This window comes from Nestor notabilis, unplaced genomic scaffold, assembly GCF_000696875.1.
Source record: "Nestor notabilis isolate BGI_N333 unplaced genomic scaffold, ASM69687v1 scaffold25872, whole genome shotgun sequence".
NCBI lineage: Eukaryota > Metazoa > Chordata > Aves > Psittaciformes > Psittacidae > Nestor > Nestor notabilis.
In genome coordinates this window covers 4674-16253 of record NW_009917385.1, presented here as the reverse complement: position 1 = coordinate 16253, position 11580 = coordinate 4674, and the positions used below count along the sequence as shown (strand labels likewise).

The 11580-nt window shown below is 41.4% G+C and overlaps 1 protein-coding gene across 1 annotated transcript in view; it reads right to left on the bottom strand.

The window, feature by feature from the left end:
* Window positions 1–2222: 2222 nt before the first annotated feature.
* POLDIP3 (polymerase (DNA-directed), delta interacting protein 3) overlaps window positions 2223–11580 on the bottom strand; it is a 10366-nt gene continuing 1008 nt past the window's right edge. Inside the window, exons 2-8 of the mRNA XM_010009209.1 lie at window positions 9684–9761; window positions 7786–7881; window positions 5722–5904; window positions 4713–4790; window positions 4017–4146; window positions 3069–3135; window positions 2223–2711 (exon numbers count right to left, since the gene is read on the bottom strand). Coding sequence (XP_010007511.1) covers window positions 2537–2711; window positions 3069–3135; window positions 4017–4146; window positions 4713–4790; window positions 5722–5904; window positions 7786–7881; window positions 9684–9761 — 807 coding nt within the window. The 3' untranslated portion in view covers window positions 2223–2536. The remainder of the gene's footprint in view (window positions 2712–3068; window positions 3136–4016; window positions 4147–4712; window positions 4791–5721; window positions 5905–7785; window positions 7882–9683; window positions 9762–11580) is intronic.

Sequence of the window (11580 nt, the reverse complement as noted above, 5' to 3'; positions counted from 1 at the left end):
TCTAAGCGAATATGTTAATATCATCATTTCTCGCAGATAACCTAACACAATGCACAATTGTAACAGCAAGTTACAGAGAACATCTTGCTATTTGGCTTTTGGAATAGATATGAATCTATTAATAAAAAAAAAATGCTTGAATCTCTCCTCTTTCAGAAGAGATAAGATAATCATAGAATGGTTTGGGGTGGAAGGGACCTTAAAGCTCATCCAGTTCCAACCCCTTGCCATGGGCAGGGACACCTTCCACTACACCAAGTTGCTTAAAGCCCCATTCAACCCAACCTTTTGCTTCTAATCAAGTCCCTTTGCACTGAGGAAGTCAGTTAATTCCTTGCTTGAGGTGAGGTCCGCAGTCACAATACATGCCTCCACATCTCCACAACTTTCTATCTAGTCAATAAGTACCCTATTTCATCTAGAAGAGGTACCCTGATTTCACAGCTGTATTATTTTTTAATAAAATAATTTTCTTAGTTACTAGGCTGTCAATAACAAAGGCCATTTTCTTTCCTGTGATAACAGAATCGGAACTAGGTGGGTACACAAATTGTTCCCACTTAGTAGCAAGACTCAGGTACTGATTTCAATCATCCAGATTAAAAGGCATATAAGGATCAATTCTCTCATCCATATACTCCTCTTGCTCTTCATAACATTAACTCCACCTATTTTCAGTTGCTTCAAAGCATCTAAAAAGGCTTAGAATCCACTCTCTGTATAACAAACGTTTATTCAGAAACAGGTAATACATTATTTTCTCCAACCCCTAAGGTTTCCTCCCCCTCCCCCATTTTATTTTAATTTTAATTAAAACACAAATGTTTGATGGGCAGTCTAAAAAAGGAGAACAATAGCTGTCTTAGGTCCCCTCCCCTACATACATCTGTTCTTCACATGAAGCACTCCACCAATAATGATGTTGGCGGCTTCCAAACCAAAGAGAGTACTCTTTGAAAACAAACCAAGTCCTGCCAAGTCCTCAGTTATTTCAATGGCTTAAAGTGAAACAGTGAGATAGAGGAATGGTTTGCATGAGCTAGGTAAGAGCAAAGAGTTAATACAGGACAAGAAAGCAAAAGAAACATAGGACTGATTCCAAGAAATGAAATCTGGACCTACAATGGTTACAGAGTTCACTGAAGTTCAGCAGAGCTGAACAGAATGGATTAGATTAATCTCCTAGCTAGAAGGATCAAGTTCAAACCCCAACTGGATTCTGGAAGTGGCTCTCAGCTTTCCTCTCTTACAATACACTTTGAACAAATAACAAACGAATGGAGCTACTGGGACTTCAAATATCCACGGCAATTACGCTGTAATAACAACGGGAAGTGTTGGAAGTGCCACCTAGTGGCCTGTGGGTCCTCACAGATGCTCACTGGCCCAAGGTACACTCTTGCTGCTCTGCATGGGACTTGCTTAAGGCTCCTCTCCTTTGTGTTCCTTAGAGTGCTAACTGCTTTTCTCTCCAAAAACGCCCTCTGAAGCCATGACGTGCTGCAAGCATCCTCCAAATCCAGGCACGTGAGCCCACATAGCAGCCAAACATTGCCCAAATGATGTCTCCCAGAGTGAGTTCTCAGGTGCAAGAAAAGACTCTATGTTTTAGCATCTGAAAAAGGCCCTGGCTCCTTCTTCTTTATAGGAGACTGGGTAAGTTAGAAAGTAAGGAAAACAAAAATCACCTCCCTGCCTCAGCAGGAGGATGCAATACAGTCGAATGGGAATGAAACACTTCGACTTCCTCTAGCTCTGAACACAAGACTAATTCTTATTTTTCAGTCCAGAAGAGAGCAACTGACCCTGACCCTACAGGACTAGTATGTTCATTGTACAAATGCCAGAGCCTTTCCCCGCTCCCCCACCTCTCTACAGAGTTAAAGCCCCCCTCCAGTAGGGCAACAGGTAGAGCACTTGTGCATATGTCCTTTCTGCTTGATGCCTCTGTTGGCTGTTATACACAGCAGGAGGTTCGTTCTTTTACACTTCTCAGTTACAGCTGCTGAGCAGAAAAATGTCCAACAGCCAGAATGAAGCAATATGCCACCAACTGCAAGCCAAAGATGCAAGACGGTGCTTCCTGTACAGAGCCACACCTGACTTTGTACCCACTGCAGCAATTTCAGACACAATGTGGCATTCTTGCCTGTTGATAATCAAGGGGATGCACCTTTTAGTTAAAGGTCAGTCAGAAGAAAAGAGAAGGAGATCACCACTCCTTCCCTCAAAGTCTATGTGCACTTTTAATGGCCACCAGGGGCTTTGGAGTAAAGGATGGAGTTACATGGTATATGCTTGGTAATACATTACTGGCAGAAGGGGGAGGTTATTCTTTCGGAAAAAAATCATGGAAGAAAACTCCAACTATGAAAACAGAAAGTACACACACAAGAGGGAACACTATTGTACAGTAAGGTAGCGATCATAGAAAACAAAAAAATTCAAGGCAGGCAAATGCAAGTAACATCTGCACTCCTGCACTTTCCTTTCCCCAACTTAAATGGGTTTCCAGTCCACTTCTTGCTCCCCCTTCTCAGAGTTTGATTTTGAATTCTGTGGGCTGCACAGAGGCAGAGACCCCTGAAGATTTGAAGAGTGCCTTCAAGATCGTGTCAGGGTCCACTTCAGCTGGGGGATTTGAGGAGGCGCTTGCACTGGACCGGCGTGGTTCCCCTTCCTTCTTTACTGAAGGGGTATCACTCAATCGGCTGGAGGATTAAAAAAAAATAAAAAATAAAGCAATATTTAACATCTCATTATGAAATAAAATCTAACATTATGTCTGCATTTTCCGTTACCAGTGTTGTCCCCTTACCAATATCAGGGGGTTTAAATATACTTTCCTCACAAAACATCCTCCTCTCTGACTCATTTTGAACCTCAGGGCTGGGAATACTATGGAGATAAGCTGTATTTCACTCAGCTCAACACAGAGTGGCACAGAGAGGAGAAGGAAAAGATTAATGGGACAATAATTTGCCAACAGTTTTCCTCCCCTCAGGTTCCCCTCAAAACAGAGCCTGCAAATGTGTTTGGTTCTTTCCCCTCACCCAGAGGACACTTACAGCAGTATAGGCTGGTCTGAGGTGATGACATTCCCATTCATATGAAGATTGCATTTCATTGGTTGACCTAAACAAAAACACAATAAAAAAAGTCATTTTACCAGAATTGGGATAAGGCAATATCACACAATATCTCTACCAGAAATATCACCCAACAGAGAAAGCAAGAGTTCCACATTCTGGGAAAATGTGAGAAAGAACAGCCAATACACCTTTTATTGCAAAATCACAGCAACAGAAGAGCCACGGAAATACTCAATACAATGTGAACAATGACACTAATTAAGAAGTTACATACGAACCCCTTGTATTAAGGGGATTTGTACCTAATATGTGGGAAACACAAGAGGATTTCTCATTCTCAGCTGTCTAGACCTCATCTGATAATCGTAACGTATCACTCATCTAGAGAAAGAAGCAGCACTTTTCTCCAGCTAAAAATTAGAAGCTAATTTCAGTCTATATTAACATTGGAGGAGAACCCAGATTAAAAGTCCCATTGTTCAAAGTTTATGGAGAAGCCAGTACTAATTGTTTTACAAGTTAAATTCAGTATGTCTCTGGTGACACCTTGAGACTTCCAAAACCACTAGTTTTACTTGTACTTCATGAACAGTTATTCTCTAAGCAAGTAAAGCCTTTTTAAGGACTATCTAACTCTTGGCACTGAATTAGAAACAAAAGAAATTTAATTTGGAAATTAGACTGGTGGACTCCAGGACCCTGCCTCTAGCTTTGGGCATTCTCTGTCTAGGAAAACCTTTTTGTTTCACTTAAACTGTGCATACATTTAGTTGGTTGCATGAGTGTATCACATTATCTAGCTCAAACTGATTTACTGGCATTTCCTCTCTCTTGATAGCATCTGGGATGCTTTTAAACTCTCTGCTGAGGTGGCAAAAGTTGTTCATTTATCTATCTTAAATGCAACTCTGGCCTTGAACTTACCATCTAAGCACCTGTTGTTGTATTTCTTATATGCTGTGATAGCATCTTCTTTCTTCACAAATACTACCTCAGCCACTCCAGGGTGCACTAGACGGGCTCGCTTCAGGGCACCACACACACAGAATAACTCCTGAGGGCAGAGAGTTAGCCATGACCACAGGTCACATCAAAGGTACCACTTCGACCAAAGACACTGAGTAAGAAACTTAGTTTCCTAATTGCACCACCCATCATGCTTAGTAAACACATGGCAGAATCTTGATGCTTGTCTTACTGTGTTTGCTATAGTATGAGTACTTGGCATTAGTAACACAGGTTGCGCAAGCAGAAAAATTCAAGGCCAGTACCCTATACTGTTTATCACACATTAAGATCAGGCTTGTTCTCAGCCTGCTGAGAATGGAAGTGCCTAGATAATTTGGATGAGGGCAAGAACACCAAGCATCATTTGGGGAATTCCTCTAGTGATATCAGGCATCTCAGTACACCCTAGAAATGGAATTTTGCCCCATCTTAAGCACAGGCTTAAGAACAAAGCCCAAACCAATCAAGAACCTTCAAAGTTTTTTGCAAGGAAAGCAAACCCACATCATATCCCTCTTCACTGCATTCACCACAGATCAACCAATTATCAAAAGAAGTAGGATAAGGGAAGAAGCGTCACTCATCCACAGTTTGGTAGTAAACAACACTCACAACAATGTCTTCCTCTGTGACTCGAGGATGCAGATTGTTAACTGTCATCTTGGTACCTTCCAAAGGACTGAACGCCAGCTGCCAACACAAACAAATGCATCCCATAAAAAGGGCAGCAGGCAGGTCAGCAGAGAAAGCATTACCAAAAATGTCACTAGAGCGATGTCTGGGAAAGTCTGTACACACACACAAAGGGGAGAGGTACAGCTAGTAATAGGAAGTAGCAATGGTCACAAAAGCCTAGCTCATCTGGTGGTGATAAAGCAGCCCCTTTTCCATGCTAATTTCTCTCTGAAGTAACTTTTTTCTTTCATTCCCAAGTATAACACTTAACTTAATCCACACACATATGCAATACTCTCTGGTCATGGCCACACTTCTAAGGCCATGTCTGTTTCACTCTGTATCAGCCAGCAATCACCAAAATACAGCATGCTGAACTAGACATGCCTGGGAACACCTGGTGGGTTACCTGTACCCAACATCTGGCAGTTTTGCAAAGCAGTTCCAGCCAGGTTGTCTACAGATTACCTGAGAGGTCTCATGCGTACACCAAGAAGCTGTATTTGGAAGAATCCTGTTTCTTCTTGCTAACAGGAGTGGACAGAATACAACACTCCTAGTAGTGTTAAAACACTACTCCTAGGGACATGGAAGCCACCAAGGAGTGTCCAAACAACTGGCACCTCCCTGTAACATGGATTCCTCCAGGACCATGAGCTCTCTCATGCTAGAGAGAAAAGTTGAGAGAAGCAAGATGTGCTATCTGAGAATTCTCAGTTTCTCAATAAACTCTGAAGAAAAGAATGTTTAGACAAGTTTCAAATTCTTGGGGCATGGCTTGCAGTTGTCAGAATAAGCTTGATGGAGTCCCAGAAATACCAGTGGAAGGCAGGCAGAAATAAGCTGCTCGCATGACCGATGTACAGCAAGTTTCAAATCACAGAATCATAGACTCAGATGTTTCAGAGACTTCTATAAAAAGCATCTCACACTTCCCTAAGCTCACCTCAATGGGTGCTGGTTCTTTTGGAGGCTCTTCTTTTGTCACCAAGGTCCGGGACATGTTTGCCAAGGCCTTTGTTCGCATAGGAGAGGGAGGTGCAGGTGGAGCTGTGTATGTATCATTCTGGACCACTTTAGTCAGGGGAACAGTCTTGGACAGAGAGAATTTATTGCCACTCAACCCAGTCTAAGGAAGAAAGAAAGCATCTCTGAGAGCTGCAGGCTACAAAAGTCATCCCTCTCTTTAAAGCACCAATAGCAGGAGAGTATTACTAGCAGGTACTAAGAACTGTGAGTCCTTTCCAGTGTCAAAACCACTATAGTGCTGGAGACTTTCAACTTTGAAACAGAAATCAACTCAAGTTTCTGGGCATGAACATAAAAAAATATGTTTATTCCCCAAAAGCACTTCCCTCACTTAACAAGCACTTTTTACTTTCATATTCTTTTAAAATGAGCTTTATCAGTGTGATTTGAATTTGAAAAGCTCCTTTTACACAAAGATTTTCAAGTACTTTACAAAGCGTTCACAAAGATTGCTCATTAACAATAAGATTGAGCTGCCTTAGTACAAAGGGCAATATTTCAGAAACACACACAGGCATGGAGTGTAACCTTTCTAGTTGAAACTACCAGATTTAAAAAGCCAGACTAAAAATCGTGCTTCATAGCTGCTATGAACACTGGAGAAAATACATTCACTCCTGCAAAACCATAAAAAAAGCAGACAACTCATAAGGCTGTTTTTCAAGGATCACAAATGTCCAGGAGGTGTATTCTGAATAGCCACATGAGAAAAAAGAAAACGGGATAATCATTGCACTAGACTGCCTGTGTGATGGTAAAACCACATGAATTTGCTTTTTTCAGAACCACAGAATAATTCAGCGTAAACTTATGTCCAATTCTCATGTCTGAAGCAGGGCTAACTTCAAAGACACATCAGGTTACCTCAGTATACCCTACTTTGTCCAGTTTGTTCAGTTAAATGCTGAATATCTGGGAATGGCAATTTCACAACCTCTTTGGGTCCCTGTGCCAGATGCTGATCAATATTCTGAGAATTGCACAACTTTCTGTGTCCCCATCCCCCCCTTTTTTTTCCTGCTGCAACACGTTTGTTGCTTTGTCTTCTCCCTGTTCACTCCTGAAATGGACCTGGCTTTTGCCTTTTCTATGACATATTAGGCAGTGAGAAAGAACAGATCTCACTACAGCCTTCTCAGTCTTCAGAGACACTGCTCTCACCCTCTCTCATGGAGGACTGTGCTGCAGTCCTCTGACCACTCTATTACACGGGGTTCAGTGTGCCAGCGTCCGTCTTGTACCACAGAGCCCCAGAATAGGCACAGAACTCCAGGTACATTCCCAAAACACCAAACAGATGGAAATAATTATCTTCTGTGATTTGCTGGCTATGACCTTACTAACATACAATCTACAGCTGGCCTTCATTGCTGGAAGGATGCACTGCTACCTCACTCTTAGTATATCACTCAGCAGGACCCCCAGGCTCTTTCCTACAGTTGGTTCTAGCCAGTCAGTTCTCAGCTTAAGCTGCAGAGGGTTATCCCGTCTCAAGAGCAGGACCTCACATTTGTCTGTGTTCCATGGAAGAAATTCCATCTTCTCCAGAGCATTAGTACTCCCCAGCAAGCTGCCAACTAAGATTTTGCATGGAAATAGATTTCCTGCCTTGATGTCCAGTCTCTAGAAGGAGCAGAAAGCTTTCCTTGCTTGCTCACTTAAACAATAACAAGATAGGTTCAAAGCACTTCTCCAGCAAGAAGAAAATCAAGAACTAACAAGCAGCAACCTGCCAGCTAGTAAGAAAGCACATTCTGGCTGCAAAAGGCCTATAAAACCACAATTAGCCTAAAAGGAATCGGTCCTAAAAAATAACACTTAGAAGCATTGGCACAAAGAGAAGGGTGGGGCAAAGAGCAAATATTTCAGGAAAAAGCATTGTTTACATACTTTAAAAGAACATAAGCCCTGTAAAGCCGCAGCCTGTGTGTCCACCCAATGTGAGCATGGCGTGGTGGGGACTGTTCAGATAATCCCTTACCGCGTTGTGCAGGAAACTGTTTGTGGTGGTGATTTTCATCTGTTTGCTAGTAAGGGGAGAGACAGTTTCATCATCATCTTCCATGTCATACAGACCCTGAAAAGAAGCAAGGTAATAGTTTACAAGCAGGTAGATTTAATCTAGACATAGTTTCCAAAATAAGGAGTTTTCTCCTGCCTTCAGCCTTCTTCAGGTAATGAACATGACTACATTGGACTTTACTCCTGTCCTTGCAGCCTGGGGACGCAAAAGCTGAAGGTGTTCAAGTCCATTTCAAAACATCAGTGTAAAAACTATCCAATTTCTCTTCCAAAAATGCTGTAGTAAAGCTATACTGAAACACATACGGGTTTCTAATCTCTAGACCTCATCAGGACTAGTGAAGCCACATTAATGGAATAAAGCCCGTGTCTCACTTTTTAGCATCCTGCTACCTTTAAAGCTGAAGCCTGTGCATCTGATTGGTTTTTTGTTTGTTTGTTTTTAAATTAAGCAGATGCCTCCCAAATACACCTGAACCAAACATTCCTTTTGAGTAGTCTGCTTTTTCCATGGGACCGCACATATCCGTCTGGCACTACAAAACACCGCACTAGGAGCTTTACTGAATGAATAATGAATTTCCCAGTTCAACTTAACGCTCATAGCCCTGCCTTATAATCTTGACATAAGCTCCTACACAAATATTTTTTCATGGACTTTAAGTAATATTAAGAAAAAGTTTATAAACATATGTCACTGCCCATAATATAAGAAGTCACAACTCAAAACAGCTTCCCATTAATTCAGTAGAAAGATAAAGAAAAATGGAGAGATTAGCAATGACAGCTTGCAAAATAAGCAGACTTTCATAGTCAGCAAGGTTCTGGTTTACAATCAGGAAAGTTGTTCCAGTCACAGAAATGCTATGAAGGGAAAAAAAACAAAACGGATGGCAGAACAGAGGAGAATTGTGCAGAAAACCCCTGAAAAATGCTGGCTATAAGGACTATGGACTTGAGTTTGAAACAGGTGAAATGGATTCAAGGCTTATAGCGATGAGGTCAGAGTAATGAAGACACTTCCTTAAGTGACAGCATCTGGTCAGGTGAGGGCAGCAGGTCAGAGATAACATACTCAAACAGCTGAAGTTATTACAAACGAGGAAAAGAAAAACAACCCAGGACATGATGTTGCATTCGCAGTATTTCATGTAATACTTCATGTATGCACACACACAAAATAAAACAAGTAATAAAACTGTGTAATTCCTCCCTGAAAGCACCCAAGGTGGTCAGGCGGTCGAATGGCTGGGGGCTGTGACAAAGACCTTTACAACTGATCCCAAGAGAGACAACACAAATTCTCTTATCTTCCTCAGAATCTGCTTGGCAAGGGATAGGGCAATTTTGAAAGTTCATCAGAATACCAGTTAACATCATTCACTGTCAGGTTTCCAGCAGGGACCCACAGTGGAGATTGCACAGAAAGGTTATACCCTCTCCCACCTCACTGTAGAACATTTGACCATGTACAATCACATTCATTCTCTGAGGAGGCTAGCAGGATGCTGAATCAAAACAACCAGCAACTGGATCTGAAGTGCTATCACTGAGAAATTTACAGAAAGACATCAGAGCTAAAGGTCACACTCTCTAGAAAAAAACAACATTAGCACAGAGAGATAAAAACTGGGAATACCTACTTCATATTCACATAACATAGAAGGAATCAAGATTAACCAGACTAAATGAAAAATGCAATTACCATGGCAGTATCTTAGCCATGCAAGAATAGGGAGCTAAGCTCTTAAAGAACTTCCACTTTTCTATTTAAAGCTTTCTTTGCACGTTCCAATGTTCATGAACACCTTCCTTCCCCCCAAAAGGTAACAAAGAGCACTAAGCAGGGGCACACACCTGTTTGTGTGTATGGTTGTTCACCACATTGATCCTCATTCCTACTGGATGAGAGTGTCCAGGAACTGGAGCCTTCTGCTACAGTTAGAGAGAAAGAACCAAAGCATTAAACACTAAGGTCCACCAGATCCTCATATCAGAGCAAAGCTGTTAGCTGATACCCTGAGATCATTTAAATGAAACTCACTCTCCTGCTCTTGAAATTACCATGAAATGCTACTAAATAATGTCTATGTTTGCTGTAGTGTGTTCGATATGAGATAGCTTTGCTTGATCGAAGAAATTAAGACCTAAGGCCACACAGAGAAACTGATTGAAATTACTTCAGTTTTAGTCCAAGATTAGTGGGAAGGGGACTTAACTCCAGCCCTGCCAGCACTGACTAGATTTACATTTCTGCCAACATGAAAACAGGAATGGGGCAAATCTTTCACGCTAGAAGGAACCAGATACCTATTTCCATCAAACTCAACAAGGTGGGATGCAACACAATTTAGTTCAGCTCTATTTCAAGGGAGTAGCGTGTACTACCTCTTCACACTAGAGCTGGAGTAAGCTGTAGTGGAACAAAATGATGCACAGGGTAGTGTAGCTGACCTTTCTGTAGCCTGTTGCCCCAAGAAACAGGGAAACCACAACAGAAGTAATCAGGGAACGTAGCTGTACTATTCAACAACTGGAATTAAGCAGCAACTCTCCCCCAGAAAAAGCCCTTTTGGTTTTGGACACTGTCCATTACAGAAAAGAATGAGGCTTCTTCCAAAAATACTCCATATGGGCAGTAAAATCTTTAGATCTGCATTTTCTCTAGACTGTAACTTACACCACAGCACCCTCATGTTTCAATTTGCTAATCAATTCAGAAACAAGGGTACCTGTCCTACAGAAACACAAGCAGAGCTATAGAAATTCTTTCTCTCTTTCTAAGACTTTTTTCCCTCCTTTATGAGAAACAAGACCACGATACAGGACAACAAAGCTGTGTGCTGCCTCTCAGATCAAAATACTTCAGTTTGATTCTGCTCCAACATTTGGGAATGAGGAGGGCCATGAGAAATTTGGAATTTTAGTATAAATACTAAAACCAAAAATAGTTAATTCCTCATATGCATGGTTTTGTCTACAGTCTTAATCACCATTCTATTCTACAATATTTTTTTCTTGCACAATGTTGTCTAACAAACAGAAAGTACCACAGGTCAAACCAAGTCATAAAACAAAAACCCAACAAACCCAAGCAGGTGAGGGGAAATTGCTACTGTACCAAGCCTCTGGAAACTATTTTAACTCCCAGAAACTTTGTATAAAACGTTCAACTCCTAATGGCTGATGGTGGTGATTTGGCTTAGAAGGACAACATGAGCACTAATTACCCTCCTAATTAAAATACTACTGAACAGACTGCTCTATTGCTCTGTGATTAGCTCTTATTGCCACAAGAGTCCTTTCACTTTCTTAGGTCAGCCTGGCAGTAATTTTAGCCTGGAAGTTTCCTAGGCTAATTTACAGAAGAAACATGTTTGATACTTTTGTGAGCAAAACTTACAGCTGAACAGAAGGTGGACTCATCTAGGCTTGAGGAGGAGATTTTCTAGGTATGTGTAAGCACACTGTTGATCTTTGGGAGGAGAAACATGAAAGGTAGGCTAGGAACTTCAGTTACATGCTTGTAGAGGTGAGGAACAAAACCACTCCTCAAACCACAATCCTGACAGTCTGGAAACTTCTCTTGACTCTACACACAATACCTAATACACTCACATAGTTCAACAGCAGTTGTTTCTCAGAGACATTTGCCAAGAATCCTGCACACACAGCAAAGTGAAATTAGAAAACTGTCAAAGGAAATCAGCAGGTTAGTGTGAGCAAGTGATTATATTGCAATTGAAATAAAACT